Raw genomic sequence first — 24876 nt, 5'->3', positions numbered from 1 at the left:
TTACATGTCAATAATTGGCAACTGTGCCATTTCGGCTAATAATCTTGAAAATTCTTGTTGGAATACTTATACAAAATTCTGCTGATCGTATTTCTCGATATTTTTCCATTTTTCCGAAATTGCGACCGTGAGCTCTTCAATCGTGGTGTCCCGTTGTCCTTCAGTGTAGATTCTGCGTACAAGGATCCCCCTAAGATTTTCAACAGGTTTCAATTTTGGAAAGCGAGCCGGCCAGTCCAAAAAAACAAGCTTTGGGTCCTTAATCCATTGCTTTGTTTCTTTTGTATGAAGAGTAGCTGAAATGTGAATTTTTTGTGACGATATCAACACAAAAACGGTAGGAGAGAGGATTCCAGAACATGTATGTAATCCTTGAATGATGTGAAAGCTATCTTGAGCCTTCCGGTTGCACAGAATTCCGCCCAAACCATGCATGAGCCTCCACCAAAAATTCCTTGTTGAAAAATACTGTTCCTCCTCCCGTAAATCACACCAGTACCCATTGAAACCATCAGGACCCTCCAAATTGAACTTTTTTCGTTAGTGAAGATAACCTATACATTGAAGATCTTTTCGTTATGGTATATAGCACAATGTATTTTTTTGGAAATATTCTTTGTCACAACATGCCATGTTCTACTGCCGGTTCATGTGAGCTTCGGCAAAACTCAGACTTCTTCCGATGTGAGATGAGGAGCTTTAACCTTTAAAGTCCTCTTTATATGTCAATTTTTTACCAAAATTTGACGAATTGTCACCCGAATAGCATTTAAATTGAAATATTGCTTTATTTGCATTAGCGATTTTGGGGTATTCGAAGCTGTTCTAGCTATTTCCCGCTTAGCCCGGTCAGAGGGCTTCGATTTACGTGGAGTTCTCTTCTTCTTACAGTATCCTTGAGGATTCGCCAAATAATTGAGCACTACTTGATGGGATCGTCCAATCCGACGAGAAATTTCTCTGATATCAACATTTTCTTGGTGAATTGCATTGATTTGTTTTTCTTCTCTCTCCGTGAGGACTTTCCCCTTCGGCATTTTCCAGATTTATTGATCGAAACAACTAAACCAACGGAAGATGTAGCTTATAGAAGTTGGACAGAGTGTATATTAATTCTATAGAACTTTCCCAAATTTATCAGTGAGTGGTAGGCTCTTTATCTTTTCTTTTGGTCTTGGTTTCACATTATCTGTCCTCTGGTATACACGACCTCACAGATGGATAGTCAAATGATTTTTGTATTGATATAACATGCAGATATATCTTTTTTCGCGTTTACACTTCATTGTTAGTCCTTTATTGCGTTATCCGAGGTGACAATGCTAGAATACTCCGAGGATAATCGGGGTTCTACTGTAGGTCGAGAATAGCCTTCGTAACTTTCTTTTTCTTGGAATGATTTTCATATTTAAAGCTGCAATATTTTGAAGTTCTCCAAATCTCTTCTAGTTGGATATTGATTCACGACCCAACAATAATCACACATTCGATTTCACCTATAATTGAACAGGAACCTGAACCAGCTACCATCGTTACGGGCGAGATATTAATCCCAACACTCGCATCGGATGTATCTGCCTCCCTGCCTCAACCTCCGACTGTAAATCCAATCAAGCGAAAGAGCTCGCTAGAGGACTTCGAGTCGGAAATTGAAGCACTGAACCTGGACGATAATATTGACACTTCGGTGAGTACCTAAGATTTCCACTTCTTTCTTTTCCCTTTTCTCCTGTTTGCTTTTCGAAAATATATTCTATCATTCTGTTTTTTTTTCTCTCACGCAACCACAACCACAACAAAAAAAAAGGATGTAAATATAGACGACGATTTGTTAAGTGATTGAGAATGGCGGATATTCCGATAGGAAGCAGACTGCGGTGTAGCGAGAGAAATAATAATGAAAAGTAATTCCCCTTTTTAGTAGTGCTAGTAATAGAGAGAATATAGAAGTTTATTACAATTAAACACTGAGAAGAAACAAAAACTGAACCACAAAAAATAATGTTATCGAAATGGTTATCCGAGCGAATATTGGGTAAGGTGATGAAAGAAAGCAAACAAACAATTGGAAGATTTGTAAAACAAAGCGTAACAGGAGAATTTTGAATCAAACGATTGATAAACACGTGCTGCACTTGGAGAAATAGGTGGTAAAAGTATAGCATTTAGAGAATATTAACCTGACTTCAACAGTCCTGTCCTTGTCTTTTAACACCTCCGTCATTTGAAGAAGACGAAGCAGAAACAGTTAATGTGTAGTTATATCAACCAAAATAAGGCAAGTAGCAAAGCACCTGGGAAGGGAATCGTTTTCCGGATGATAATTACCAACCGACTCGCGCAAGGACAAATAGATTTGACCAAATATTCCAAAACGAAACAAAAAAAAACGGTCGCGCAATATGTGGTTTCCAATTTGAGCCCGAAGGTGTGAAGTTTGATGACACCTACATCTTACTTTTTTTATTACTAACTAGGATATATTTTGTATCGTTATCAAATATTGATTATTGTCATTATGAGTAATTATTATCTATATTTTGTCTCCTGATTATATCTGCAGAAAACAAACAAAAAAACAGCAAATCATTAAACCGAAAAACCAACAATATATTAAAAGTATGTATAAAATTCATTTGGTGATAATGTTTATCTATTCTAGAACATTTCGAAATCCATAGAACAACTCTTCATGCTGTCGTTTGGGGGGCTCACTCTGCATGTTTTTGTTCTCCGAATTCTTTTAAATTCTCCGTCTCCCATGACTCGTTTTTTAGGAGACAGCTACCATAACGCTTGCATTAAAAAATGGACATTTTTCGGATGGCGATAAAAAAAATACAAAAGATGATTCAATTGGACAAATTGCCCATAAAACATAATTGTTACATGTTACAAAAACATTACGACGCCGAATTTCGCCATTGCTCACGAAAGCATACTTGCGTGCATGTTTTTAAGTTCTTCCATAGCCTTATTTATTAGTTACTCCTCCATTTGCGCTACGAAATTGTTGGAGTAGACCCTCCACTCCAGGTTTCCACAGGAATTCTCGATGGGACGGCAACCCAGACAGACAAAGGTAATGACATTACAGCTTCTGGATAAAGCACTCCAAAATGCTCGTATCTTCTCAAGGAAGTACGGCGAGTGCTTTTCCGGTCTCACTGAACGGATAGCTTCGACAGAGCTCAGACTATCCGGTACAATGTAATAGTGTTCAACAGGTCATGAGACGACGCTGTCTAACGCCCTGTGTATCGTTGCCAATTCGGCAATATACACTGAGCAAGGATACTTGAGACTGTGGGAGGTGCTAAAAAATTCGTTGAACACACCAAATTGTGTGGATTCGTTCATAGAGGATACATAAGAAAAATCCATATGACAACAATTGATACGCCCCTACTTTGCATCGATGATCGTTGGAACGATCTCCGATCGATGATAATCTAAAATTCCAAAAAAAACGTTCGGAGGGTTCGGCGAACTTCGAAACAACATCTATCTTCAAGCGGTGCATCTCCTCCAGCGACTTCTTCGCGTAATGGGCGGAGACCAGGTCCGCGTTTTGTGCTGTAAATCTCCCCGTTCACCGCAAGTCCCAAATGGAAGAAGAGCGGCGTTGACATCCCTTTTTCGCTGATGGTTAGCTTCAGAAGCATCTCCTTTGGGAACTTGGTGTGGGAGATGTACTTCACTTCGGAACTTATTTCCTCGACAGGAGTCGTATAGTAACTGGTTCCCTGCCAGTCGTTGCCATCCAGCGTAAAACACGTCTCGTCATTGACGACCGCGACATTCCGCTTCGTCGGAAGAAAATCACTTTTAGCATTCGTTTCTGGATTTTTTTTTTACTGTCTGGCCCGTTGCTCCAACCTCCAAGCCCAAAGTCCGCAACGATGTAGCCACCTTTCCCTCCGTCTTCTACTTTAGCTTCAGCTGTAGTTTACTATCGCTTAGCACCGTCGGACGACTGGTACCAGGGTTCCGTTCAATGATCCCATTCTTCTCCAGAAGTGTAAGAATATTATAGATATCGGAACGGGCGTATCCGGAGGACTTAAAGTACTTAACGATGTTCTCTTTCTTCGCAACGGAATGGAGCTCCCAGTAGGCACAAACCATGGAGCGCAGTTGCTTTACTGTTTTCGCCCTAACTTCCGCAATTCAACTGATCATTGACGATGCAGTGGTCTCATTACCAGGTGTTAAATTTAGAAAAACATTTGTTCATTCGCTTCGACACCTTCGGAATCGAATTGACATCTCAAATACCATACGAATATGAGTTTAATTAAACGATTTCAATGACCCACCTGTGTGAAGGAAAATGATGCCAAATGCCTTCAAATTGCATGAATCGTCGAGATCTACTGTCACCTCTAATAAATTTTTCATCAAAAATCGACTCTCTGGGACTTCAGAATACGGGGCAAAATGTATGGTTTAGGGTGCTAATGAAAATAGTTATCTCGATTTTTCATACGGAACCTGCTGCGAAATGTTGATTTGCACAATGATATACGCTATGCAAAATATTAGCTCTTTCGGACTTCATTTACTAGTGTCGCAGAAGTCAAATTTAAATTTTTTTCCCCGAGTCGATTTATGACGAAAATTTTTTTCGAGATGACAATAGATCTTGACGATTCATGCATTTGAAAACATTTGGCATAAAACAAAATTGTTTGAAACCCCCAATTTCATGTATAGACTATTCGTCATCCACGATTCATCAGTCATCCAGCTAACGGCCAGTCAGCAGCGGTTTTTTTTCAAGGCCAATTTCGAATGAACTGAGATATTTTAAAGTCTTTATAATTCAAACCATGCTGATCGTCATTATTCGGGTCACAGTCTCGCTTCAGCTAGCAGACAGCAGTCTTTCTCATTACTGATGTCAGACACAGCTGTTTTGCTCGATACAAAGGAAGAATGGAAGGTACACATATCGCATCGATTTTCATACCGTCTGATGGAGAGTGCTTCCATTTTGTTTTGACCACACCATCGCTGCATCTGTGCTGGAGTGTAAGTTTAAACATTCAAAAACAAGAGCGTTACGTTTGTTCCGTGTATGTCGCTGAACTGGGTGCGATATACTACGCACTGAGGATCATTGAAACATTGCCCATCGACCACTATTTTATTTTTTCAGACAGTCTCAGCTCAATAGAGGCAATCCGCTCAATGAAGGTTGATAAACGCTCATCTTATTTCCTAACAAGAATAAGACAACTATTGAGTGTTTTGGTCGAAAAATTATTCAAGATTACCTTAGCATGGGTTCCCTCTGTTCAGTCCGAAAAACGCACTGAAAAGTATTCGCTCCGTAAGCCACGCCCACTTTAGTTTTGTCGCGATGCACTTGCCCAAATGAGGGTATATAAGGCGATGCACTAACCGCGAACTTCATTCAGTTTTATCTCGACCGTGTGACAAGCAACAAGGAAAAGTGAACACCATCAACAGTAGCGGAATAAATAGCAGCAGCATTATGATGTCAGCAGCAGTGGCAGAGCAAGAAGAATAAGAAGCAGCATTGCGGCAGCAGCTGTATTGCGTCGCAAGCAGCATTGCATCAGCGGTTGTACTGCGTCAGCAGCAGCGGGAGAAATATAACATCAGCAGCAGCAGCTAGTGAATTTTAACGTATTTAAACAATTCAGTGAGAATAATTACAATCAAAGCAGTGTAAATAAAACATAACCCATGTCTCCATCTCGCACTACTCAAACCCAAATCCATAAAGTAAAGAAGAGTTTTTCAAGCATTTCCGAAAGAGTAAAAATGCTCTTTTCAGAGCATGTAGAGAGTTTTCCATGCACGGAGCGGAGCCAATGGGGCTCCCACCCGGCGATTAAGGCGTGTGGAACACGAGGGTTCCTTCCACGCACCCGTTGTGTCCAAGAGTGGATCAACGCATCCTACATACAGTCCACCCCTAGTTCCCAGCAGACGGAACACCCTCTCATTGCTCGATTCCGGGGAATGAGAAAGCGGACTCGCTAGCTAAGGTGAGCGCTTTAGAAGGCACTCTTTTTGAAAGGCAAATTGCTTATAATGATTTTTTCCACATTCCTCGTCAGTACACGCTCGTAAGTTGGCAGCGCATGTGGAGTGGAGATGAGTTCGGTCGTCGGTTACACACGATTATCCCTAAGGTCTCGACGAGTGCATGCTTCATCTATACCTGTTCCTCAGAAACGCCGATGTCAACGTTTAATGATGTTTCCTCCGTTGTATCCCTGTATCATATCCCTTCTACCTGATCGATAAACTTTTACTTAGTCGCGGCAATACATACACATACTCTATACAGATATACGGGCCGAAGGTTGTGCAGCCCACTGATTATGGCAACTCATGGCTCATGGCAACTCTACACGAGTTGACGATTCTGCCGGCTAGTGACCATTCTATCCTGGATTCCTTGAGTCGAGAAAGGCGCACCACGCTAGATATGGGGTAGACTAGGGGGGCGTTGCTGATTAATGGTCAGCTGCATCCCAATATGAAGTATACCGTGTCGGGCGCACGTAGAGAGCATTGCAGGCTGCAACATCCCAATTGTGAGAACACTTGTAATACTAACCTCGTGCCAACCGCGAGTAATCGGTTACATATTACTAACATAGTTGTAAGGCAAACATTGTCAAACTATTGAACTCCCGACCCTGTCAGGCTGACGGCATATGAGCCTTAATAAAAATATATATCTGGAGAAAAAAAACAATCGATCTCGGATTTTTTGTTGCCGTTCTGCGAAGTTATGTCCCCGATATTACCCTTTTCATTTTTTTTTGCCGCCATTGACACCATGACGAACACGTGTTTGTGGCCCCTATGAAAAAAAGGTTGAGTACCGCTGTTCTAGATGATTGTTCTGCTGTGAAACATTTGGATGTATTTTGGAAGAATAGTTCGAACTAAAATAAGAATAAGGATGAATACATTTATTCGTTTCCATACCATCCACATTGGATGGCATTCCTGTGCATAAAATGTTTATTGAATCTGGAAATGCCCTTCAAATGCACAATCATTAGCTACAGAACACCCAACAATTAAGGTAAGAAAAAATAAAATAGTTCAAAATAAAATAGAATAAATGGAACATTGTCCTATAGTCTTAGGATACTACCCTAAAGATGACATTTTAATCTTGTTCTACCTATTGTAGACACTACCCAGTAAACATTACAAGTAAAAGTCGGAGGAAAACTAAATGCTTCCCTTTCTCCACCTCCACTTGACTTGTCCTGGATATCTGGTTGTGATGACATAAATAATAATTGTATTCACTATTCAGTTTCCGACCAGAATGGTTGTGGTTGTTGCATCATTACTAGCTTTCTATAAGACGAAATTTCACTCTCATGGTTATGGAGACAAGCCATCAGTCATCGCCATCTGCACCAATCTCTCCAATTGAATTATGTTTTACCCTTTTTAAAACGCTGTCTTGCTTGAGCCTTCGAGTAACGATTCCGCGGCGGTTTTTGGTCCCCTACGCCACCATTTTCCACTTCCTCTTCTTTGGTTGATTGGAAATCTATTTGGAACTGAGATCTTAAGAATAATTGCAACATAACTACAAATGAACGAAATACCTTCCAACAAATCTATCGGCGGATCCAATAAACCCTTCCTCTGCAGTTTGGTGTAATAACGCATCAATTTCGCAATTCCAAAACCAATACCTGCCACAACAAGCACCACCAGCACCATCAATGAGGTGTACTGAAAATAATTCAATTTTATCAATTAACTCCGGACACATTCTCAAGCTGTACCTTCAACGTCGGGGTTTCCGTCAGCAATATATCCGCGAACACAATAAACATCCCCACGATGCACCCAATACCGGCACCCATCACGGGCGTTCGTTTCTCCTTCTCGATATCCTGGTTGCTCAGATTGGCAGCCTTCCGAGCCGACTGAATGATGCCCATGTCCTGTGGCTGTAGCTGCAGAGCCTTTCCGTACGACAGCAGAGCCGTATCGTACTGTCCCACGCTCATGTGCACTTCCGCCTTCCGATAGTAGCCCTTGGCCCACGTGGGATTCAGCGCTATCGCCTTGTCCGCATCCTCGTTCGCGTAGTAGTACTGCTGCTTTTTGAGAAATGCCAGCGACCGGTTACTGTACAGGATAGCATCGTTTGGGCTTAGCTTGATCGCGTGAGTGTAGTGCAGGATGGCCTCCGCGAAGTTCCCCGCCTTGACGCACTTGTTGCCTTCCTCCTTCAGCTCGTCCGCCGAAAGGTTGAGGTTGCTTTTTCCTTCCCTCTCCGTTGTTGCAGAGGCACTAGCGGATGGTTCTTTATTTATGTCCTGATGCAGGAAAAAAAAGGGAAGTTGAAACGCCAACAAGATTATGTGAAATCAAGACGGATTTTCTCATCATTACCATTGTTGTTCAGGTTATATTAGGCGCTAGTGAAAGCTTGTCGTCGATTGTGTTCCGGGGAGACAACGACAGTTCGAATATTCTATTGATTTTCTCTTAATCCTAACATTTTTCACTTTTGGCCTAATTCTATGCAGCCATTTATTTTCCTGCTTGATATGTGTTGTTTTTTTGACATTGTGTACATTGGAAAACGTCAAAGTTTTTTAATGATCGGAGAAGTGATGCCAGTAAAATCAAGCAGGGTAAAGCACTGTGTGGCAACGGTTGTAACAATTTTTTTTTCGGTCGTATTAAATTTGGACATGACGACACCTATGGGGCTGTCCACATACCACGTGGACAGAAAAAGCATAATTTTAGACACCCCCCTCCCCCTCCGTGGAAAAGCGTGGACATTCCTTATACCCCGTCCCCCTGTTGTCCACGTGGACATTCCTCCAGTTTTGGAAAAAAAAAATCAAGAAAATTCTCCTTTTTTCGCTTAAATTCCATTTCAAGTTTGTTTCTATTTTCTATTCCATGATTATATTGATAAAAATTATAGCCTTATCAATGGTAACGATTTGTCTTGAAATCTTCGATTTCTTTTCAACATTGTCCGGGAGCTCATTATTTTCTTCCGAATTCCATTTACGTTATCCCCATCCATATCAAAAAATCGTTTGTGAATCTACTCTCGAGAATTTTTATTAAAGCTGGCTGGCTGTTTGAGTTTTCAAAAAATCAGACAATTGGCGATCTAACGTACAAATCTACACCTAGGCGGCGCTGCGGTGAAAGTGATGATGGTTTTAAATTTTGCCATGTGAGCTTATGGAAGGTTTGTAGTTCTTTCCATAAATTACAATGTTATAATCATAAAAGATTATTTGATTGCGATGAGTTTGTAAGAAATTTAATTCTGCGCAGTTTTATATATAACATGTTATTTATTTACCTCTTTCAGTAGTGAAAACTATAAAAATGTTGCCAACGGTTGAATTAAAGAAGGAAATTCGAGAGCACAATCAAACACAAGTAGAAAAATGCACGATTCGTGCATGTGAGAACTACCTTGGAAAGCCCGGAAGTAAAATATATGTGATTTGTTTTTGAGTTTTAGGTTACATTAGCATCATTTTCTTAGTTCAAAAACAAAATCCAGATGTCTCACCGATCGTTTACGTTTTGCGTTAGATCGCCAATAAAATCAAGCACTTTGTTTGAACACAGAATTATTCCGTCTAAACATCAATGTCTTTCGCTTTTACAGGTTCGGCTATAATGAACCTAGTCAAAACAAAACATCTGCAGTATCATCGATGATTCGATGATTCCGTTGACCTACAAGCCTTAATTGTTAAATCATGCTGAATATTGTACGGAAAAATTCGTGCCGATTCTAAGGAAGAAACTAAAAGCATAGGCATAGGGTAAATCAACTTGGTTTGTCCAATTTACGGTGTTTTCACGCAACTAGTGAATGCAAAATCTTCATGAAAATCACATATAATCAATACGAGTTTGGACGGCGCCAGTGGTTGTATGGTTAGCGTAACAGCCTCACAATCCGATCGGCCTGGGTTCAATCCCAGCTGGCGTCGTTGGGATTTTCTGAGGCGAAAAATCTCTGGTTACGTCTTCCTTCGGAGCGGAAGTAAAAGAAGTTGGCCCGGCTCATGAGTTGGTGAGTCTGATAGGTAGGAACAGGTGGAGTCGCCTCCCTGATGTCGGTGATTGGCACTAAAGTGGCGGAAATAGGCCGACGAAAAATAAGCGAAGATAAAAAAAAAAAAAATACGAGTTTGGGTTTGTTGAAAAGCCCCAAATCTCTAGTTGCTAATACTAACATAAGGCGTTGAAATTATTTTTTTTTCTTCAAAGAGAAATTATGATCATGGTTTGTCCACCTTTGATCATGGTTTGTCCAAAAAATGATCATGGTTTGTCAGTTCTAGAAAGCACCATTTTTGAATGAAAAAAATCTAATTTTCAAATAGCTTTTCTCATTACTTGAGTTTACTGTCAACATATTGATGCTTTTCTCATTGCTTGAGTTTACAGTCATCATATTGATCCACTCATGATCAGGTGTGGGGGAGTTGTGGGTCCTTCCTTCGATATTCCGGTGGCTTCTCCCTCACATAGATGGGGATTGATAAAAGGACTCTCCCGCAATTTTACAATTCACACACTTTTTATTGTTACACAGTTTTACATATAATTCACAAACTATTAATTTTACATTTAACATTTAGAAACTATTTACAACAAAGAATAATTAACAAAGGAATAAACTTATTCGGTGAGCCTGGGTCCTAGGTTCCGTGTGGTTGGTTTGGCGGTGCTAAGTCAACTCAACTCTATCGTTTGATACGAGTTCTCCAGGACCTATCGATTGGGTTTTGCGATGTTTTTCTCGTTGAGATTAGCCGAGGATTTTTATCTCTCTCCGATCGATCTCACTGCTGCTAATACGAATTAGCGGCAGTTGATGATTGTGCGATGATTGTGGTCATCTCTCTCCTATTGCGTTACGTAGTTTGGATGATGAGATATATCTACTCGTTCAGGGCCGGATTCTTCGCTAAGCTGGGTATATATACTTGCAGACATCAGGATTAAATTCACATGGTTTAGCTATGTAAATCTGATACAAATGGTGTGCAAGCATGATGTTTACAATATTTGTAAGTGTTATAGTCCAGAAAAGGTCTGAATACGTGCCAAATAATCATCTGCTGATTGATTGAAAGTTAGCTCAAATGAGAAGCGCATTGACACCAATAGAAGGTGGATTTTATAATCCTTTAAAACATGTGAATCCGTAAAATAACTAGAAAACTACTGTAAATCATGAAAAAGATAATTTCATTTATATGTTTTCAAACATTCGAATACCTGATTTGACACAGGGGTGCTGAATTGGAGCATTCAAGAAAGTGAACAAACCATGATCATATTTTCGACTGCATAAACCAAAATCATTTACCATTATCTTTTCGATTATAGATGCACATTTTTTTCCTGAATATTTCGGCATCCACGCTACATGGAATTCCATCCTCTTAGAACTTATGCTATGCAGTAAGTTGAAGTTCATACAGGAATCTTAACAGTTAATAATCTGAAGATGCAATATCTGATGAGTAAGGCGAGTGGAGTTTTAGAAGTGACCTAGAAGCGTTCTGGATCGTTGATTTTAATACGTTCAGCTGCTAGCAGTACTTGTTGAAATTCATCGAAACTAGTTGCTTGGTAGAAGCTCATGATACAAATTTTCTTCTAGTCCCACCATACCCAGTCATGACTTCCTTCAGGCAAAAACCTGCTTCGGAGTTCCATTCACTTGCCAAGATTTTTTCAACTCAACATTCTTGTGAATTATTTGCCCTTTACAATTCGTTACAAATATGTATTTTCGTTGCGTTTATGAAACGAATCGAGGATTGAGGTACGTTCCTTCAAGTATTTTTTCGGTAAAATAAATCCTTATTCTGGTCGGTGAATTAGTACGATGTTGCATTCTTTAAGGGGGTATTCTAGTCTAGAAATTTGAAAAAAATACATTTTTTTCCTTCACATTTCTTCAGTTTAGACATTTAAGAATAAACCATAGATGAGACTTTTCGAAAATCTCATTATTTGCCAAGTTATAGCCATTCTAGTGATCCGGCATCGCATCTAGTACGGCCATAACAATCAACCTCAAACGCGTTTTTCTCGAAACATGTCTGGATACACGATATCTCAAGTTCTACTCATCCGATTTATGTCTATATGGATACAATCTGTATGCATCTCTCTATTGCATGAACCTATAAAAATCCTAATTTCGTAACTTTACTATTTTCAAAAAATTAGGAAACTTGAAAAAAATGTTTTAGACAGTTTTTTTTCAAACGGCCGTCATTTTGTTAAAAAACACGTTCATCTGGCACTTTTACTGATTCAGAATATGTTCAATTTTTTTGTTTCAGATAACCAGAATGGTTGAAAGATAGATAAATAAATAATGGATGGTAAAAATAGTCTTTGTTTTACTTTTTCCGGAGCTCGAAGAAACGTCCGAAGTTGCAAAAGTTTATCTCGTTCGGATTGCGATATGTCAAATACGATCGGGTTCCGGAATATAGATTAATATGTAGTCCATGCATTGTAGCGTTTTTCGTGATGTTTCGTTTCTCATGAACAGTGATTTTCGACATCTGTAGCGAATCTACTACTTAATGTGTCGTGTATCGAGGATTAATCTTGATAAGTGTCTCGATTTGATTGTCAGCAGTAGCAGAAATAGATCTCCATTGCAAGAAATAGATCTCCAGAGATACGGCCCGTGTACTCATGGAAGAATTTTTTGGTTGTTTCAATGTTCGGAAAACCTTGGGAGTTTTCGAAAAATAAAAACGAAGCAGTTTTGTCATCAAGAGCAAAAGCTGATTTCAATCCGCACTTAAGTCGTAATTTTTAATACTACAGAAATTCCAACATTCTTTGTGTCTTTGGGTGTCTTTATACTGACGGAATTCACGGCTCTCTATTACCGATTGGAATAAGTTGATCGATCCCAGTTCATGTGCATTTCTTTCAGCATGTACATTTCAGGGAAGAAGTTCAGCCATATGAAAAAATAGATGTTTGACCGGGTAGCACTCTCAGGCAGCTCAGTCTATTTATTGAGGAATACAGAGTAGTCAGGGTGGACTTGAAGCTTAAAAAATCTTGAAATACAAAACAGATCTCATTCAATTTAGACTATTAACATTAATGTTTACCATAAAAAAATACTTAACGTGTTCTCGTGGATATTATCTAAACCCCCTCCCCCCACACCATGAACAAGCGTAGACATTTTCGTAACCCCTACCCCCCTAAAGTTATCCACGTGGTATGTGGACAGCCCCTATGGGCCCTGTTGCATAATCTAAATTTCACTAATAACATTAGTCTTGTAAATTGTATCTTGATTCTTGTTGCATAATGAATCTAGAAGTACAAATCTACAAGTTTAATATTACACGTTGTTTACACTAATATTATTAGTTCAATTTACAAGTAAAGGGGCTGTCCACATACCACGTGAACAGAAAAAATACGATTTTGGACAAGCGTGGACACTTTCATACCCCTCGCTCTGTTGTCCACGTGGACATTTTTCCTTATTTTACTAGAATAATTGATGAAATAAGTGAAATGCGCTGAATTATGTTTTGATTCTACTCAAGTTTATTTGTTTCAAATTTTACTAGCTGTACCCTGTCACGCTTTGCTGTGGCACATTGAGGTTTTATGGCACAGAAACGATTAGCAAAAGCGTACGTTTCGTATAAGTTGAATTTTCGATTCTTGAAATACTTTGTTTTTGTATTATCTGCGAAGATATAAAGTCTATCTTGTTTCCCAACACGAACACGTGCAAAATACAGTTGAACAATCCGAATCCGAATTTCAACACAATTGCGAAGATTGGTTTTGAGTAACGCCAATCGAATAAAAATAAATGGATTTAAAATCATCATCAGATACAATTTTAGTTCACGATTTTTTAAACACTTTCAAAAAATATGTTGATATCACATAGAATACATTTACGTTCACAGCTTTATTTCAGAAGTGTGCTTATTCGATTTGGAAATCATAAAGCTTCCTGAGGTGTTGGCAGTAGCAAAAACAATCCTTGAAGTGTGTTGTATATTTTGTCATAATATGAGCCCCATCAGTACCGAACTTTTCGAGCGCACACAAACGAACCAATTTTTCATACATAAATTATTTTTGATTAATAAAAAATAATCTCAAAGAAAGAAAAGATAAAGTAGGAAGCATGCACTGATATCTATAGATCTACATTTAACAAAGGATTGAGGAGTAAAGGGTCGAAATTTTTAAGTGATTATTCCGAATATTCCGAACAGACTCAAATTCCGAACACTTCATTTTGAAATTAAATTTACTGAACATCAATGTTATAAATAATTGAATAATGAAAACCCTCTTTAGGGTAAACCTTTCTGTATAACAACATTTATAGGTATCAAAATAACATTGATGTTCAATAATTTCAGTTTTTACAATGAATTGAATTAATAAAACAGAATTTCGGAATATGAGACAAAATGTTAGCTTCAATTTGGTTTATAAAAACAATATCAACAATATTTTTAGAAAATTAGTAAAAACCCATTGTTACGGACCCAATTTAGATAGCAAGGCCGGCCAATAAACAAAATAATGTTATTGAAGCGCAAGCGAGCGCATAGAAAATTTATAGCCCAATGAATCACCAGATACGGCCATGTGATTCATCCCTTTTTTATTTTTCTTTTCCTTTTGTATAGCTTCAGACAAGCGGTGCATGACGCACCAGAAAGTAGGGACAAATAAATAAACAAATTTGTGACCCGCACGATCCTCTGAATAGATCGTATTACTCATAGTGTAGCGCAGGCATACAAGATAGGAAATCACGTGTTCATTTGAGACCGTGAGCAGGCAGCATAGACAGATAAGGCGCCTGGAATACACAAAGACAACAAGGCACCAGGCGAAAGATTATTGCTGGTAATAAGCCTGGCCTCGCCCATTATCGAATATACGAAGGGCTATAAACAAAAATAACATTTTAAGCCGACGATGAGTAATAAACTTTCTAAATTGTACCCCTCTAGCGAGAGCGACAGAGGTCCGCAGAGATAAGCGGGTAGTAATTACATGTAGGGAAATAGCAGGCAGACAATCGATATGGGCTCGGTTGTCTGAGAAGGAAAGAGAGATCTCTTCTCTCCTTTATAGTTTTAACGCCTAGGAATGAATTCTTGGGTATATATACTCGGGATTCTGGCCTAGGAATTCAGTTCAAGTTTCAGTCAGTTCAATTTCACAGTTCAAATCAAACAGTCCAATTGTTGAGTCCATTTCAAAATTCAAATCAAACAGTTCAAATCAAACAGTTCAAATCAGAAGTCTAATTCGTTAGTTCAAAATCAAAGTTCGTAGTTCAAAGTTCAATTCGTGATCCGAAAATCCACCAAGCGTTGACAACCAGGCGTCACGCATCAGAATCCGGATACACCCAAGCGTTGGCAACCAGGCGCCACGCTATAAAAGGTATAACCAAAAGGAACAAATCCCAATCCGAAAAGCAGACCATTTGCTTCGCTTCACCGGACCGCACTGGAGCCGGAAGAGGTTGAAGTTTTGTGGCTGCCCTAGCCGGGATTTGTTCACGCAAAGGGGCTTAGCCCATAAGAGACCAACCAAGTCCAGGGAAATAGATCCCTGGCTTTAATAAATTTAAACCGTGATTCTCAGGCCTCAATTGCCGACATCTAGGGAAATAAGTTCCCTAGATTAATCACGAAGCGCTCGAGAGAGGACGAGCGAAAAGTCTTGCCTTCATAGCAAGCATCTAGGGAACTCCAGTTCCTTAGATTATATTTTGGTGGCTCCAGAGAGGAGATTTAAAACTCACACCTTCGCCAAGAAAAGAACCACGATCCCTCGCGCAAGAGGAGTAAATCGGGAGGCTCAGAATCACGCCTTTTTGAAAAGACTAAGAAGTCAAGAATTGAAATTTGAACTCTCGCGCCAGAGAGTGAAATTGAACTCACGTGTATTCAAACGGGAATCACGTTGTAAGAGGAGATAAGACTTGGAACTCAAGCACTCATAGAAATTGATTTGAACACACGTGCATTCAAAAGGGAATCACGTTTATAAGAAAGAGATAAGACTTGAAAATTTAAGCACTCAAAAAAGATCTGAATTGAACTCACGTGTATTCAAGAAGGAATCACGTTAATTAAAATGGCTACATACGCATATAAAGCCAACCCTAATGGGCACTGCCGTCTGTGTACGGACAAAGACAAGAAAGAGGACATGGTCGCATGCGATGAATGCGATCGGTGGTTCCACATTTCATGTGTGGGACTCACATACCTACCCAAGAAAGATGAAAGGTGGGTATGCCCTAAGTGCATGAGCACAGAAAGGGAAATGATGGAACTGAAAGTCAAAGTCAGACAATCAGTTTCCGGAGACAGCTTGCAAGAAATTTTGCAAGAGAACAGAGCAGCAATGGAGGCTCTGGTAAAGTCCATGAGGACAACGAGATTCGAAGCTGAACCAGGTACAAGTTCAGCACACAATAATGACAGCATCGAAGGTCAAAATCAGGAGGCAGAGCCAGAATGGACTGTCTACCTAAAGCGACAAGCACTCATGAGCTTGCCAAAATATGGAGGTGCGGCCAGAGAATGGCCGAAATTTAAAAAGGCCTTTGATGAGACCACAAAACAAGGTCAATTTAACAGGCTTGAAAATTTGAATCGCCTGCAAACAGTGCTGTACGGGAACGCAGAGAGGAGCGTCCGACAGTTAATGATGGATCCAAATAATATGGACCAAATAATTGATAGACTAGAAGATAATTTCGGAAGACCCGAACTAGTCTATAAAGAACTACTAGCCGAACTCACCAATATCAAAAGGGAGAGTCGGAATTTGATTACCGAGATATCCGAAGCACTGGATAATCTCGTCTGTAATGTTTCTCTTATGGATAGAGAAGAATTCCTGATTGACCACCGATTGGTGGAAGAGATCATAAGGAAAATGCCCTACGGTCTACAGGTGAAGTGGGCTGAAGAAATGTACGACGGGGCAAAGACTTTAGCTGATCTCAATGAGTGGCTGAAGCCTCATTCGAGAACCAATAGACTGCTGAATGGCACCAGCAGGCCGCAGCCGCGAGAAACAAGCAGACCGCAGCCGCGAGAAATTAACAGATCGCAGCCGCGAGACACGAGGCCTGAGCGTCGATTTAACGTAAATACGCATCAGGAAAATAGATCGACAATAATAAAACGCAATTGTGAAGCATGTCGGGGAAACCACAAACTCCTCGAATGCACCAGATTTAAGGCTATGAAGCCTGAAAAGCGAAATGAATTAGCCTTTAAGGCAAAGGTATGCTTGAGCTGTCTCGCATTTACAAACCATATGATGCGAGACTGCAAAAGAGCAAAACAATGTGGAATTAATGGATGTAAGTTCAAACATCATCCATTAATTCATAAATCTCATGAGAGAGAATCAAGTGATTCAAATCAGTCGGAAGGACAGCATAGTCCAGATACACAAGCAGATGGTGAGATACACAATCACCAACAACTAACAAAATCCAACGTATTCTACCAAATAGTTCCTGTGACGTTGAAAAATAATGACAAAATCATCAACACGTTCGCTTTCTTGGATGCGGGGTCATCACTCTCTCTAATAGACGAGGAGATTGCGAACAAGTTAGGGCTCAACGGAAGAATTGATCCGTTAATGCTAAAGTGGACGCAGAACGTCACGAGAAACGAACAAAACAGCCGTAGAGTTCAGGTACGAATCAACGGCAACAATGAAAAAGAATACGTCATGAAAGGAGTGAGAACGATAAAGAATCTCCAACTCCCAGAGCAAAGCTTCAACAAGGAGGTGATGGAGAAAAGGTATCCATACCTCAAGAATCTGCCGTTGAGCAGTTACAGCAGTATACGCCCGACGATATTAATTGGACTGAGTCACAGTCACTTGTTAATTCCATTCGAAAGGCGAATGAGAAAACCGAACGAGCCCACAGCGCTACGAACCAAACTTGGATGGTTCATGTTCGGCAACATATCGTCCAATGTGCAAGGCGGACACATCATGGTCATTCAGCAAGAAGATGAAATGAACAAGGCTTTGCAGAAATATTTCTCCACCGAAGACTTCGGCGTTAAGGTAGTCAAGAATCTACCAAAATCAGCTGAAGAAGAAAAGGCTGAACAAATTCTAAGAAGTACTATGAAATACAAGGATGGTAGATACGAAGTTGGACTTCTATGGAAAGATGAGGAAACGAAATTTCCAAATAGCTACAACAATGCAGCAAAGAGGCTGACAACGAGTGAGAGAACGTTAAAAAAAGACCCAGAGTTGAAAAAATGGGCAATAGAAACATTTGCGGATTACGAGAAGAAAGGCTACATCCGCAAACTGTCAGAGGAAGAAATTATGAAGCCGATATCAAGAGTGTATTATCTTCCACACTTTATTGTGCACAACAAAAATAAGTTGCCACCTAAACCAAGGTTGGTTTTCGATGCGGCGGCAAAGACACAAGGTGTATCGTTCAACACGGAACTGTTATCAGGGCCGGATGCTACTACGTCATTGTTCGGTGTTTTAGTAAGATTCCGAGAAGGAGCAATTGCTGTATGTGGAGACATCAAAGAGATGTTCCACCAAGTACGAATCCGAGCTGAAGATCAACACGCTCAGAGATTCTTATGGAGAGATTGTGATAGCAGTAAGAAACCTGATGTATACGTAATGCAGGTGATGACATTCGGATCAACCTGTTCACCGTCATGTGCACAAGCGGTTAAAAACCACAACGCAGAAAAATTCAGAAAATATTGTCCAGTGGCGACTGAAGCAATCATCAAGCAACACTACGTCGACGATTATTTGGATAGTTTCGAAGAGCTTGATAAGGCAGCAGAGATAGTACTACATGTTATGAAAATTCACGATCACGCGGGTTTCCACATCAGAAACTTTGTGTCAAACAGCAGAGAACTTCTGCAAAGTTTACCCTCGGAACGTGTACAAATTTCCGGAATCAAAATGTTCGAAGAAAAGGATTCAATGACAGAAAAGGTACTTGGTGTATATTGGAACACCACGTCTGACACACTCGGCTATCAAATCAAATTAGACAAGCTAGGAAGTGATGTTACACAAATGCTACGTTTACCAACAAAGAGAGAGGTACTAGCTTTCGTGATGAGTGTCTACGATCCACTTGGACTCATCTCAAATATAACTGTGCATGGAAGAATCCTCATGCAAAGGCTGCACATAGAAAATATAGATTGGGATGACGAAATTCCCGAGAAGTTGCAGTCAGACTGGCAACACTGGTTAGAAATTATTGAATCTGCTGATAGCGTAACGATACCAAGATACATCCTCGAAGAAAGAACAGGTGAAGTAGAACTACACACCTTTGTAGATGCTTCTGAGAAAGCATTTTGTGCATGTGTGTACGTAAGAAGTATATCTGGAAACACACCACACGTAAGACTTCTATCAGCAAAGTCTAGAGTAGCACCAGTCAAACCATTGAGCATACCACGCCTAGAGCTACAAGCGGCCGTGTTAGGAAGCCGATTAACCAAAACGATAATAGATGAAACGAGGTTGAAAATCGTCAGCAAAACATTTTGGAGTGATTCACAGACCGTATTGTCATGGATCAAGAGTCCAAAACGAAGAAGCGTATTTGTGATGCATCGAGTAGGTGAAATCCTGGAAGATAACAGGAAAAATGAATGGCGATGGGTGCCAACAGATGAAAATCCAGCCGATGAAGGCACAAAGGAAAAGCTAGGAAAATCACAATGGTTTGAGGGACCTGATTTCCTAAAGCTCTCAGAATCGTCATGGCCTTCCATTGAAGAGAAGGAAACAGACGAAGAGTTGAGAGAAACAGTGCTAGTTCACGAAGAACTAAGCAAACTTAGTTTCATCGATAAATACAAGGAATACTCAGATTGGTGGAAATTGGTGAAGAACCTTTGTGTATTAAACAGGACAAAGGAAAGATTACGTCGTGGATATATTCCAGACATTGAGTACAAGGACTACCAAAGAGCTGAGAACGTGCTCTATAGAAAGATGCAATGGGAAGCATTTCCAACAGAGATGGAAACTTTATTCAATGGCGGAACAATATCGTCAGGACCATTGGTCAGTTACGCACCCTTCCTAGACGAGGCAGGGGTAATGAGAAGTGGAGGACGTTTGAAGAAAGCCATGTCAGTACCATGGACTACAAGAACGCCAATATTGCTCCCACAAAAGCATCCATATACGTATTTGATCGTGAAAGCAACACACGAAAGATATTTCCACCACGGCGAAAACACCGTCATAGCAGCATTACGGCAGAAGTATTGGATACTGCATATAAGAACAGTATTAGCAAACGTCAAGAAGAATTGCAATAGGTGCAAAATACGACGTGCAACTCCGGTAGAGCCGATGATGGCAGATTTACCACATTTCCGCACAGAAGCGCATATACCTCCATTCACAAACTGCGGAGTAGATTACTTCGGACCTTTCGAAGTAGCGGTAAAGAGATCGCTCGAGAAGAGATGGGGCGTCATATTCACCTGTCTCTCAACAAGAGCAGTACATATTGAGATGGCAGAAAATCTCAGTACTGATGCGTTCATGGTCGTGTTAAGGAACTTCCAGAACCGAAGAGGAAAGGTCACCAGTATCTACAGCGACAACGGAACGAACTTCGTTGGAGCAGAGCGAGAGTTAAAGTCGCTAGTCAATGAAATCAACGAGAAGATGGGCAAAAATGAAGCAGCAAAAATGGAAATCCAGTGGAGATTCAACCCACCTTCAGCACCACATTTTGGAGGCGCTTGGGAGAGATTAATAAGAAACGTCAAAGTAGCACTAGCAGAGATCCTGAAAGTTTGGGGTAGGAGCAAGCCATCAGCAGCAACGTTGCAAGCTGCATTCATCCAAGCGGAATTTTTAGTCAACTCTCGACCGTTGACACACATACCAGTCTCCTGCATCGACGATGAAGTGTTGACGCCATTCCACGCGTTAATAGGAAGAGCAGGAGAGTATGCCCCACCGTATGCACCAACGACCAGTCAGTATGACACAGCGCAATGGAGACGCATTCAACATTATTCCAAGTTGTTTTGGAACCGATGGAAGAAGGAGTACTTACCAACTCTGTTAAAGCGTAATAAAAATACGCAGAAAGTAGAACCGATCAAAGTCAACGACATCGTCTTAATCACGGACGACGACGCACCACCAGGAAAATGGCTTAAAGGACGAGTCATCGAAACGTTTGTGGCGAGCGACGGGCAAGTTCGCCAAGCAAAGATCCAAACCGCGAAAGGTGTCCTGAAACGACCGGCAGTTAAAATTGCAGTACTGGACATTATCAAGGGAAATGATCCAGCCATCAACTAATCAGGAAGAAGACGTCAGTGCTCGCACCAGAGCACCAATATCCGAAAGATGCAGCCAACTGATGTAAGCTCGCGTCAGAGCTAAGATGTATGATCCATGGACCAAGCATTGAGGAGGACAAGCTGTCTAATATCCGAAAGTTGCAGTCAATGAAGATAACTCGTACCAGAGTCAACATGAAGAAAGTTTCCAAGGACCGAGCATTGAAGAGGACATCCGTTGGAACCAGGCAACGTGCCGAAGAATTGAAATTTAAAAGTGTTTTTAAACTCTGTTAGAATATAAGGATGAATGTAAAATAAATGATGCTCCGAAAACATGTAAACAAATAGAGATATAAGTAACACAGGTAGCATAGGGTCCGTTCAGGAATTTTATAAATCGAACAAGTAGATTTATCAGGGCCGGAATGTTACGGACCCAATTTAGATAGCAAGGCCGGCCAATAAACAAAATAATGTTATTGAAGCGCAAGCGAGCGCATAGAAAATTTATAGCCCAATGAATCACCAGATACGGCCATGTGATTCATCCCTTTTTTATTTTTCTTTTCCTTTTGTATAGCTTCAGACAAGCGGTGCATGACGCACCAGAAAGTAGGGACAAATAAATAAACAAATTTGTGACCCGCACGATCCTCTGAATAGATCGTATTACTCATAGTGTAGCGCAGGCATACAAGATAGGAAATCACGTGTTCATTTGAGACCGTGAGCAGGCAGCATAGACAGATAAGGCGCCTGGAATACACAAAGACAACAAGGCACCAGGCGAAAGATTATTGCTGGTAATAAGCCTGGCCTCGCCCATTATCGAATATACGAAGGGCTATAAACAAAAATAACATTTTAAGCCGACGATGAGTAATAAACTTTCTAAATTGTACCCCTCTAGCGAGAGCGACAGAGGTCCGCAGAGATAAGCGGGTAGTAATTACATGTAGGGAAATAGCAGGCAGACAATCGATATGGGCTCGGTTGTCTGAGAAGGAAAGAGAGATCTCTTCTCTCCTTTATAGTTTTAACGCCTAGGAATGAATTCTTGGGTATATATACTCGGGATTCTGGCCTAGGAATTCAGTTCAAGTTTCAGTCAGTTCAATTTCACAGTTCAAATCAAACAGTCCAATTGTTGAGTCCATTTCAAAATTCAAATCAAACAGTTCAAATCAAACAGTTCAAATCAGAAGTCTAATTCGTTAGTTCAAAATCAAAGTTCGTAGTTCAAAGTTCAATTCGTGATCCGAAAATCCACCAAGCGTTGACAACCAGGCGTCACGCATCAGAATCCGGATACACCCAAGCGTTGGCAACCAGGCGCCACGCTATAAAAGGTATAACCAAAAGGAACAAATCCCAATCCGAAAAGCAGACCATTTGCTTCGCTTCACCGGACCGCACTGGAGCCGGAAGAGGTTGAAGTTTTGTGGCTGCCCTAGCCGGGATTTGTTCACGCAAAGGGGCTTAGCCCATAAGAGACCAACCAAGTCCAGGGAAATAGATCCCTGGCTTTAATAAATTTAAACCGTGATTCTCAGGCCTCAATTGCCGACATCTAGGGAAATAAGTTCCCTAGATTAATCACGAAGCGCTCGAGAGAGGACGAGCGAAAAGTCTTGCCTTCATAGCAAGCATCTAGGGAACTCCAGTTCCTTAGATTATACCCATATAACACAAAAGTTTAAGTTTCTTCGTTACTCCTAAAAGATACTTGGTTCCATTAATTTGAATATTTTACAACTGCATTCATTTTACATGCAATTCTGTATGAAAAACTATACAGACATTATTATCCTAAGGCTAACTATTCTCGATGTAAAAAAACATGTATAGAAAGTTATATCTCATGAAAAACCATTTACGCATACCATGAAATCACAATCTCAATCCTTTGGAATCGTTTAATTTTTATAGTTTTGGGTTATGGGTGTCTATGCATACTCCGTATCTATGAAAGTTCGATCAAAGGAAGTTTACATGAGATATTTTTAGAATATAGATTCCACTGAAAAAGTTCAATGATATGAGAAAAAAATATGAACGTTTGACTGGGCTGCACTCTCAGCCGGCTCAATTCGAATATTGATAAATACGAAGTGTTTCGAAATTCTTAAAAATGTAACAGAACAGATTTTATTTAATTTTGAATGTATAGGTGATTGTATTTAAAATATATATTTGTTCTTCCTGTCCACGTGGATTATGTCTGTACCCCCTCCTCCCTCTCCGTGGACAAGCGTAGACATTTTTCTACCCCCAAACCCTTCCCCCCTACTCATACGTGGTATGTGGACAGCCCCTAAGGTGAAGGTGGAAGCTAGCCACAAATGGCTGCCACAATGGCGCTCATTTCTTCCATCTCCCTCCCTCGCCCCTCGCTCGAAAATCAATAATTTTGCGAAACTGTTATCTGCTGTCGCACTGTATAGTAAAAAACGTCGGAAAACTCGAGCTAGTGCTCTGAAAGTTAAATTTTTATTTTTCAATTTCCGGCAATGGTTTTGTTTGTATTGGTGAAAGCATCGTTATTTTTCGACACTGATGCCAGACAACATCATCGAAACAGCTATAAAAAGTCCGAGACACGACCGCATAGTTGACGTAGGATTCCGTTAGGCTATCTGTGGATTCTGGATATGTTTGAAGAATTACATCAATAAACTCTTTGATAATGATTTGGTGGCCTCCTGAAAAGGGCCGTTTTTTTGTTTGTTGGGTATCGTTTGTTCACTCCACCAGTGTTTACAACCGGGTGATGATGCCAGAAGGATGGTAAACAGTCGTTGGATGGTGCGTATCAGATAAAAGATACCGAAGTGGAACGAGATATGATGAAAACCGCCTTCTGTGATCCTAGACGAGATGCCTCCTGTGTTATGTATGGATGAAATCAAGAAAAAGAAACTCACCAATGTAATATAAGATAATAACCAATATCGAACACAATTATCAATTTTTCTCATAAGTACCCAGCAAACATTAAATCGCATAACAAGCGTATATATAACATCATATGTCCTAAAATTTGGTTGGCATATAATGCGCCAAACTGGCATATGCATGCAAAAGTGGAGGCCATATACATACATGGCAAATGCTTACCGAATTAGTTTGGATGAATATGCAACTTTGACCGACTATAATAGCGATTATGTTGAAATTGAATTGCGATCTAATATGAATATATTCATAAATTATCAACGCAATACGACTTTTGCCATACTCATATACAATTTATTACAGACATAGACAAAAAAGGGTCAAAATATTTTCGTAAAATGTTTATAATAGCCTAATAAACGAATCGCCATTTTTATATTAGGCTGTCAAAAAAGTCCTGCGGTATTTCCGCGAGGTGTCGTTGTAAGCGCGTAGTTCTAGTTGTATTCATTGTATCGAGTCATACTATAGCTTGTTGGAAATGTAT

At 40.2% G+C, this 24876-nt stretch overlaps 3 protein-coding genes across 5 annotated transcripts in view; 2 read left to right on the top strand and 1 right to left on the bottom strand.

The window, feature by feature from the left end:
* LOC129765197 (coatomer subunit beta') overlaps positions 1-2635 on the top strand; it is a 314457-nt gene extending 311822 nt beyond the window's left edge. For both annotated transcript variants that reach the window (XM_055765215.1, XM_055765216.1), the window contains 2 exons: positions 1511-1687; positions 1808-2635. In XM_055765215.1, the coding sequence (XP_055621190.1) occupies positions 1511-1687; positions 1808-1843 (213 nt within the window). In that variant the 3' untranslated portion in view covers positions 1844-2635. The remainder of the gene's footprint in view (positions 1-1510; positions 1688-1807) is intronic.
* Positions 2636-6958: 4323 nt separating this feature from the next.
* On the bottom strand, positions 6959-8604 carry LOC129768520 (uncharacterized). Of its 2 annotated transcripts, none has more exons than XM_055770230.1 (4): positions 8416-8604; positions 7800-8339; positions 7617-7746; positions 6959-7568 (listed from the first exon to the last, which is right to left on the bottom strand). In XM_055770230.1, exons 1-4 carry the CDS (start codon positions 8416-8418, stop codon positions 7456-7458), a joined length of 786 nt encoding a protein of 261 aa, XP_055626205.1. In that variant the 5' UTR covers positions 8419-8604; the 3' UTR covers positions 6959-7455. The 2 variants fall into 2 exon arrangements, with proteins under 2 accessions (XP_055626205.1, XP_055626204.1); XM_055770229.1 differs by having other exon boundaries at positions 6959-7558; positions 8416-8601.
* Positions 8605-16203: 7599 nt separating this feature from the next.
* LOC129765999 (uncharacterized) lies at positions 16204-21450 on the top strand. Its single transcript, XM_055766460.1, has one exon. It carries the CDS (start codon positions 16204-16206, stop codon positions 21448-21450), a length of 5247 nt encoding a protein of 1748 aa, XP_055622435.1.
* The last annotated feature ends 3426 nt before the right edge of the window (positions 21451-24876 follow it).

Source organism: Toxorhynchites rutilus, chromosome 2, assembly GCF_029784135.1.
Source record: "Toxorhynchites rutilus septentrionalis strain SRP chromosome 2, ASM2978413v1, whole genome shotgun sequence".
NCBI classification, from domain to species: Eukaryota; Metazoa; Arthropoda; class Insecta; order Diptera; family Culicidae; genus Toxorhynchites; species Toxorhynchites rutilus.
The sequence above is the reverse complement of the archived record's forward strand: the minus strand, read 5'-3'. Positions and strand labels throughout refer to the sequence as shown.

Coding starts and splice junctions, on each gene's coding strand:
- LOC129768520 (XM_055770229.1), bottom strand. Junction 7,747..7,799: donor CGGAAACCCCGACGTTGAAG/GTACAGCTTGAG, acceptor AATTATTTTCAG/TACACCTCATTGATGGTGCT. Junction 7,559..7,616: donor GCCGATAGATTTGTTGGAAG/GTATTTCGTTCA, acceptor AGTTCCAAATAG/ATTTCCAATCAACCAAAGAA.
- LOC129765999 (XM_055766460.1), top strand. CDS start 16,204: ATGGCTACATACGCATATAAAGCCAACCCTAATGGGCACTGCCGTCTG.